This window comes from Lathyrus oleraceus, chromosome 3, assembly GCF_024323335.1.
Source record: "Lathyrus oleraceus cultivar Zhongwan6 chromosome 3, CAAS_Psat_ZW6_1.0, whole genome shotgun sequence".
Taxonomy (NCBI): Eukaryota; Viridiplantae; Streptophyta; class Magnoliopsida; order Fabales; family Fabaceae; genus Lathyrus; species Lathyrus oleraceus.
Window position 1 is genome coordinate 339,375,450 of NC_066581.1, and position 9,178 is coordinate 339,384,627.

The 9,178-nt window shown below is 32.2% G+C and overlaps 1 protein-coding gene across 1 annotated transcript; it reads right to left on the minus strand.

Annotated features, from left to right (window-relative positions):
* Positions 1-2,387: 2,387 nt before the first annotated feature.
* LOC127127529 (protein NRT1/ PTR FAMILY 5.6) lies at positions 2,388-6,852 on the minus strand. Its single transcript, XM_051056732.1, has 4 exons — positions 6,618-6,852; positions 4,791-5,008; positions 4,137-4,684; positions 2,388-3,440 (listed from the first exon to the last, which is right to left on the minus strand). Exons 1-4 carry the CDS (start codon positions 6,748-6,750, stop codon positions 2,576-2,578), a joined length of 1,764 nt encoding a protein of 587 aa, XP_050912689.1. The 5' UTR covers positions 6,751-6,852; the 3' UTR covers positions 2,388-2,575.
* Between the last annotated feature and the right edge of the window lie 2,326 nt (positions 6,853-9,178).

The window sequence follows — 9,178 nt, forward strand, 5'->3', positions numbered from 1 at the left end:
TATCACAATCATAAACGGATCTTTGATGCCAATTGAAGGTGTGAAAAACACAAGAAATTGAGGTTGAATTGGGTTTTAGAAGCAAAAGCTTTTTCCAAATTAAGAACACACCAATAATAAGTTAGTAACAAAGAGATAAAAACACAAGTTTTTCTATTCTAGTTTGCTTGAAACTCAAAGCTACTCCAACCCACCCGCCAAAGTGATTTTGCCTCATACACAAGGACTTAATCCACTATAAACAACATATTACAACAATCACAAAGAATACCCTTCTTTGTTTTCTCAAGGATCCAAATATACCCTAGTCTCCTTAAGGACTCACAAAGAATAATCTTCTTTGTCTTCTTAAGAATAACTTCCTCAAGGAATCAAACAAATAGTTTAAATAATTTTTTTGTATCTTACAAGATGCTTTTATACAAGTAATTTTTACATAATTGATAAACAAACACTTAAATAAAAAACATGTACAAAAGAATGATAACTTTTCACAAAGAAAGAGACTTGTCAAAATATTGTATCACCGACGACTTTTCTTCAAGTCTCCAAGTCCTACTTATATAACATAAGAAGAAGACCTTTGGAGGGCAAAATAGGGAAAACTCATAGAGCGACTGTCCACTATTGGATGGTGAAATGAGTGATACTGTGTACTGTCCTTCACCCATAAAATCAGTGATAAATGTGATGTATAGTACTGTCATTTGCCCAAGAAATCAAGTAGTGGAAAAGATATTTGATTTGTACTATTTACAATTTGGTCACGATCCCATTTGATCTTATCTTCGAGTTCATTGGATTCTGATGAAACTTGATGAAACATGAAATGAAGAAACATAAAGCTAGATTCAGAAACTTCAAAATCTCCGATCAGAGCCTTGACAACGTCAGTAGTCTGGTGTTAGATCTTCAGTATCTTTAGAGTCTTCATAATCTATTGTCAGAACCTTGATAACCTCAATTGTCTGCCTTGAGATCTTCAGAATCTTCAGCTACATAACATGACTTCGGAAGCTTGCCATTCTTCAGAAGTTCGGTGATCAGAGTCACATCCAGAAGCATGACCTGAGAGAATATTGCAACAACAACATAATGTCTCCTTAGAAGCTTCTCATAAGTGAATCAACACAAAATCAGGAAGATCATTGCAACGACAATATTAAACATCTTTCAGAACATCTAATAGCTGACGCAGAAGCGGATTTGGAACTCATTATTCAGAAACTGATGACGTTGCACGTTATGTATTCATAATTAGAACTGACTGCTAAAGTTACACAACAACAAACCATTAGGATACAAAAATTATTCTCACACAAATACAACATTGTAATCATCAAAACTCAAGGTATAAATGCATAACTAAATCTTGTTCTAACAATCTTCCCCTTTTTGGTGATGACAGAACATGTATTTTGATGAACAGTTTTGTACAAGGTAATCACAGAATAATACAATTTACAGAAGCACAAAACCCCCCCTGAGCTGTATAATCCTAAAAAGATAAAATCAGAATGAAAGAACACTTTCCTGATTAACCTTTTTGAAGTATCAGAGTAGATATTCAATGAGAATCTTGTTTATTTTTAGAAATTGATTGATGTTTTCCAGAGCACTGATTTGATTAACATCAACATTCTGATGAACTTTACCTGAGAAGCTTGGTTGAATTCTTTTTGAAGAATCTTTTAAAATTAGTAGTCTTCGGTCAGAACTTGAAATTTGGTTGAATTCTTTTTGAAGAATCTTTTAGAGCTAGTAGTCTTTAGTCAAAACTTAAAATTTAATTGAGTTCTTTTTGAAGAATCTTTTAGAGCTGTGAGATTTCCCTACTCAGTTCAGTTACCTTTTGCTTCTGCTTAATGTCAATTTTTAGTTTATTGAGAAGAGAAATTACACAAACATGTCCAAAGAATAAGGTGTGATTAAAAATTTGATTTGGTCCATTGGACTACTAAAGAGTTAGTCTAAATTAACTAATAAAGTGGTATAGTCCAAACAATCGTTTAGAGAAATGTAGAAGTAAATTGGTAGAGATATGCTATTAAGTATATCTTTGATAATGAATTTGGAACATCATTATCACATTTCAATACACAATTATCACATCTCAACCCACATTTAATGTGAAAATTTGAAAGCCTCAATTTATAGCTTCATGAAAAAGTGAGTTTTCAACTTTCTAAACTCAACTTCAAACACACATCAAATATGTATAGTGGATATAAGTGTCTAGAACTCTATATATGCTGAAATGTCTAAAATAATCTATTGGTGCATCTAAAACTCCCTTAAAACTTATAAATATGGAAAAACTTAGTATTTATAAACCAAGCACATAAGAACAAAATCTCAATATGTAGGCCTATAAATAAAAATTGTCCTTCTCTCAAATATTTTTTCCTCATCAATTCATCACAAAATCTCAATATAACACTATATTTTTCCAACAAAAGTATAATATAGAGTTGTATACAACATAAATACAAATTTCCAATCTAAATAGATACTTGATAAAATTACTATACTTGAACATTTGCCTATTTTTGTTTAATGCACCTAAAGAACAAACTCAAACCTCATTTTCTACTTTTCCATAATCACTTTTTCCTTCATAACTATCAACCACAACCGCAACCTTTTGCACATTTTTGTATGAATATCTTCTAGCAAAGAACACAAACAAGAACAAATTCACAGTAGTTATACCTGCCAATAGCCAATAAAATTTGTCCAATCTACTACTATTCAAATCCTTACCAATCCAACTTTTCCCATTCTTCATTGTCACATGATCAACCAAAGTTATCAACATACTACTCATAAAATTTGATGCTCCAATCACACTTAAATAAAAAGCTATTCCTAAGCTTCTCATTGAATCAGGAACTTGGTCATAGAAATATTCTTGTAATCCAACAAGTGTAAATCCATCACCAAAACCAATAATCAGAAACTGTGGAACCAACCAAAAAACACTCATTGAAAGTGATTCGTCTTTAATAGCTTCAAGTCTTTTTTGCTCAACTAATGCTGCTACTATCATTGTAGTGATAGTGAAAAACATTCCAAAACCAATTCTTTGAAGGATGTTGATTCCTCTCTCGTTTTGGTTTATTTTTCTTAACATTGGTACTAGGATTTTGTCATAGATTGCCACTGAAATTATCATTCCTAAGGCTGCAACTGTGAAAATTGAAGCTGGTGGAAGTTCAAAGCTTTTACCTATTTTTCTGTTCATTGTTGCACTTTGTTTGATGAAGAATGTTGATGTTTGTGCCACACTTACTCCAAATGGTATAGTGAATACCCAAATTGGAATCATGTTTATTATAAGCTTCATTTCTTCAACTGTTGTTACATTTACTAGCTTCCATGGACTTTGCTTTTCAGTTAAGTTTCCATCATTTTCAATTATAGCTGCCTTGTCAAGAAATCTGAAAACAAATTGTCAAATAATGAATTATAAGTTAGAGATATTGAGGAAAAACTATATATTTCTTAGAATGTGTGGGTTTAACCTAATTGATTTCTATAAAATCGACATATAAGATAAGGATTGTCATTGTCGATGGACGGCAACAAAGGCAAAATTTCAAACAAACTCCCTCGCGCTCAGGCCTCAATGAGCCCCGAAGCGTGAAGCCTAACAACGCATTAAGGATAGGCTTTGATACTATTTTAAATTTGTGCATTTGGTCTAAATCATCTCTACAAAAACCAATTTATAAGATGAAAATTGTCTCCACTTAAAAACATATCATCAAACTATATATTATCCGTTGTGACACTTTTAACACACTCTATCTCGTCTAGGATTAGACATCTGAAACATGGACATAAGTGATGAGTGATCCAATAGCGGAAACACAACACAATAAAGATGTTAGAGATTACAATAAAGGCAAATCAAATGATATAATTAGGTGACTAGGGACAGACCCCGACAAAGGTGAAATTTCCAACAATATTATTGAAAGTGTGTTGATCGCCAAACAAAAATATAACGTGTCTGTGCTACATAAGACTAACACATCTTCATCTTCAGTAATACAAAGTGTCGGTGTTACGTAGTACTGATTATTGTACTATCAACCCTTTTGATTAAATGTGTGTCTATTGTCTTGACATACCTGAGTTTTTTAGTGTGACAAAGAAACTTCTTTTTGTTGCCATGAGACTTAGGAACCTCATACAACTGATCAGGATTAGAAGGATATGGAAGCTTCCTCTTAGATATAGCAGCAACAAGAACTTGCAACATTGGAGTCAAAGGACTCCCACATGGTACCCTATACCTATAAAAAGGCCTTCCAATAACAAATACAACAAGTGAAATCGCCATAACTCCAGTGAAAATAACATCAGCAGCACCCCAATTTACATTATCTTGTATATAAACAATCAAGGTCACTCCAAGAATAAGTCCACTACACAAAGCACAGTTCCACCAATTAAAAAATGACATTTTTTGCTTCCTTTCCTCAACATGATCCTCATCAAATTGATCAGCTCCAAAGCTCTCCAAAGAAGGTTTATGACCTCCAGTTCCTATAGATATTGAGTAAATAGCCACAAAGAAAACCACTTCATGAATTTTTCTTGGTTCATTGCATGTCATAGTGTGATCACATGGCTTTAAGCTTGGTAAGAACCATGATAGTGTAAGCAGTATCAAACCCTAGGATGAACATTTTGCTAAAGTTATTATTTTGACATTATTACATTAACAATATAATGAAAAGTACTAATTAAGTTTTAATGACATAGTAATTAAGGTTAATTACCATAAGATAAGCAATGGATGATGCAAAGACAGTGGAGTAACGACCTAAATATGCATCAGCTATGAATCCACCAAACAGTGGCATTAGAGTTGTGACACCTGCCCAATAGTTAACATTTCTTGCTGCTGTTTTTAGGTCTTGATGCATCACCTTTGTGAGATAAAGGACTAAGCTTGTTGCTATTCCAAAGTAGCTTAATCTCTCACTAAACTCAATTGCTGAAAACAAGTATCCAGGGATTAATCATTCTATCATGATTAATTTGTGTAGCAAATTCAATTAATAATGTAAGTAACACTAAAAAAAATAACACGTAAAATATGACGGTTTTGTTATGTCGTTTTCAGAAACCGCCACTATTAATGGTAAATAATGATATGTTCATACCTAGGATTTGAAGAATATTGACAGGTGAATGATTTGCCACTAGTACAATGCATGAGGAATTTTATAAACTAGTGGAAGATGTGGGTCATGAATCAATTTGCTTATATATATTCAACGAACATGATTAATCACTTTTGTGGTAGAGAATGAGAGGTCAACCACTTCTGGCAACATATCATGATAGATGGATTATCATGGAACAAAGCATATGATAATAATATGATTATTTTACATTATAGTCTAGTATATACTAAAAAGATGATTAGGAATATAGAGCACAATTAAAGTAAAATTATTTTATTAAAAATTATAACTATAACACAGAAGGATAACTTTTATTTCTTTATCTTAATTTTACTATTCATCTAATGACCAATTTTAATTTAAATAAATATATGTGAAAAAAATATTGAATTCAAAATTTAAATTTTATTTCAATAGATTTAAGATTGTTAAGTATTTATGAGTTAATTCAAATCCAAAATCTTTTGATATTCACGAGAATAAAGATGACACAACTTAAGATATATAAAGTAGATAATTGTGGGAATCCAGCTCAAAAAATGAAAAGGAGCACCTGAAGATATATAAGGTAGATAATTGATTATCTGAAACAACTTAAACCAATATAAACCAATTAATGTGCGCCAGTGGTCCTATCCACAATCTAGTCTTGTACTATCACATTATAACTTTCTAAATGAGATACATATCTCATAAACTTTTCATTCTATTTCATTTTCAACTTTACAAAATTAATTTTGATGATTTATAAGAAAAGAGTTAAATATATTTATAAATATATGTTCGTGTTGCGATCCCGTTTAAGTTTAACCGTAATTTAATGGATAATATTTAATTAATTTTTTTTTTTGGATTGGTTATTTTAATTTTGGTGAATTTATATGTTTAGGTTACATTTTATTTTTTAATATTATCCCTTATGTTATGTTCTTTTGGCATTGTTGATAATTTTGTAAATTTAATAATGAAATTAGTGATATATTTCCTATTTTTATTCTCTAAAACTTTCTATTAATTTAATATTTAAAATAAACTAGGAATTATGTTTTAAAAATAATCAATCATTTCATTTCGTAATATTTGTTTATATTATATTATATGTATATTTTATATCAACCCTAGTATATTATCATGACTAGGGTTTTTACTAATTAACTGAAAATTTGAATTATGCTAAAAGCCAAATGGAAATTGATAAAAAGTAGATGCATGATTGGAGTACTTCAAAAGTGGTATATGATACTAATTAATATGTGAAATTAAAGTTTGAGGAAAAAGATCAGTTCCATGCACTTTATAGAGAGACAAACTTAAGAAGCATAATTAGATTGAAAAAGAAAAAAAAAACATATTCAAGTTATTCATTTGAATGCAATAATTAAGATAAAAGAAAAGCAATTAATATTTTCTTTTTACCAATAATGAAAAAAGCAGCTTTCCAAGAACCGGTGGAAGCTCGAAGTGGAACTCTTCCCTTATGATCAACTGAAGAATCATGAACCCATTTCATATCATCATCAGCTTTTATTTCTGGATTCATCTTCTCCATCTTGCAATATTGCAACTAGAAAAGTTATGGGATATAGCTCAAATATTTCAAGTTATTGAGTATAATATGTGAGCTAGTTGTGTACTGACTGTCATTACTCAGTCTCCTTTTTATAGAGAAAAAAAGGTTTGCTTTGCTTTCACTTTATACATCACTAAGAGAATTTTGAATTATCCAAAAAATAAAATGATTTTATATAGAAATTAAAAACATAATAGTGGGGGACAAAATTAAAACCAAGGAAAAAGTCAGATGTACCTAAAGTAAAATTTCTATTTAACTTCATATGGTAATTCTAAAATTGAGATCTAATCTTTGTGAATTTGTAATCTCTTTTTAATGACCTCTGAGGTGTTTTTAACCTTCTTTATTTATTATTATTATTATTATTATTATTATTATTATTATTATTATTATTATTATTATTTCATTTAGTTATAATGAATTTGTTCTAGGCTGATTGTTGAGGCTCAATAGAGTGTGATGTCCAATACCAGAAGAGCATAAAATGTGATGATAATGGGTTAATATTGTTCCGTCTTAGAATAAGAAATGGTCGAAGTAGATGATGAGAAATCCTGAATCGATGGAGATGATCTTTGATACGGCGGCGCAGGATGGAGCTACAAGGTTAGTACTCCAAAGCTCAAGTTAGTTTAAAATTCAAGATGTTTGTAGTGAAAAATGAAGATCAGAAAGTATACACTTATTTCAGTGTGAGATAATTTTATACCTTGGATCAAGTGAACCTTAGCCGTTTGGGTTTTTCGTTGGTCCAGAACAAATATAATGTTAAGTCGTCTGGTACCACTCCATGGGAAAATAAATTTCAGACTATTAGATCTATCATGCGGTCCTCCGCACTTCATGCTTACTTTTATATTTCATTCACTAACAAACTCTCATATTTAAAGGGAGGTATCACGCCATTTACAAGTATGCTTATCACATTCCATTTGAAAGTTCACTATTCCTTTCCATCATTAACCTGAGCATTGGAGTGCTAACCTTACAGGTTAGCTTCATCCTTCACATCGGAACGCAACTCCACCGCGGCACAACAACCAATCCTAGCTTATGATCATTATCCTGTTCTTGAACAATGCCTGTTCTTGAACAGAACACTGACGCCATCTGTAGGAATCGATATCAATTCCTACAATTACCACAATCTACTGATCTCAAATCCATATATTCTCTAACCAAAGCATGGATTTATATATCCAACTCAATCTCACAAAATTTGCAATTGAACTGCTCTTAACAGAATCATGAAGCAATGGTAACGTCAAAAGCCATTAGTTTTGTCGCCTAACGGTAGTCCGTTGCAGCCGCTGAAGCAACAGGAAATCATCTACCGTATACTCATCTTGCTCTGTAGCCAAACCCTCCGCAATTGAAGATGATCCAAGGAACTTATCAATATCCCCTGCTCATAGTGACTGCTCCGCAATTTCACATAGGTGGTCTGTCTGACAAACCATAAGCACTCCCACAATCATCGAGCGCAAAATGCTTTCTAGTTTCTAGATCTTGTATGATAATTTAGGCTCTATGACGGCTCACGAGTTATTGAAGGGTATGTTCTTGATGATTCAACAACAAAAATATCAAGCTATTGTGGACAAACACACTCGAATAGAAGAGAGCATGTAAAATGCAATAAAAAAACACCATCCTAGAAGTAGCCTCGTAGAAAGGTCATGGGACCAACGAAGGACCATAATGAGGTACGAAAATCTCAAGGCTTCTAGGGACACAAGCATTATACCCACTCGGCCCGCCTTGAAGGGAGAAGGGGCAACCACATCCATCTAGAAGCCTGTCAGCCGACGAGAAGTGGAGAAGGAATAAGTTCAACGATTTTTAAACCATCTAGAAATAATCAGGTTTCCCACTATTTCATCAGTTAATATACATGTATTTTGATACACTAAACTATCATCAATCTGAACGCTAATAGCCACACTACACTAGCTGAAATTCTGGTGTAGTCAGAATTCAGATGTTATACTCCAAGTCATGACATCTGATCTAACATTGTAACTAATACAGCAAGATAGTTATTAACCACTGTACTCATATGCACACGTTCACAGATGTCACGACATCTCATTCTATGTCACCCTAGAATGGATGAACATCTGGTTCTGTGCATCAGGAAGACAGACTCAACAGAGATCAATCCTAGCACTCACTTCTGTTGTTGTCTTGCACTGTTATCAGCATGATGTCTTACTGTTGATTTTGCACATCATCTGTTACATTGTTCCTGTGTGTTTGTCTTTTACTTGTATTTCCTGAATGACAGGTTGAACACTTTAATCTAATTTCCACTTATTAGATTGCTAACAACTAGGTTATTTGTTAGGTTCATTAATTGTAGGTTAGTAGTTGGTTTCCTGGATTTTAGCTCAGCTGTTGAATC

What these genes read in the sequence shown, in the direction of transcription:
- LOC127127529 (XM_051056732.1), bottom strand. Translation starts at nt 6,750, where the DNA reads ATGGAGAAGATGAATCCAGAAATAAAAGCTGATGATGATATGAAATGG. An exon ending in AGCTGCTTTTTTCATTATTG is followed by an intron (nt 5,009 to 6,617) that starts GTAAAAAGAAAA and finishes ACTTGTTTTCAG; the next exon opens with CAATTGAGTTTAGTGAGAGA. An exon ending in TGTCACACTAAAAAACTCAG is followed by an intron (nt 3,441 to 4,136) that starts GTATGTCAAGAC and finishes ATTTGTTTTCAG; the next exon opens with ATTTCTTGACAAGGCAGCTA.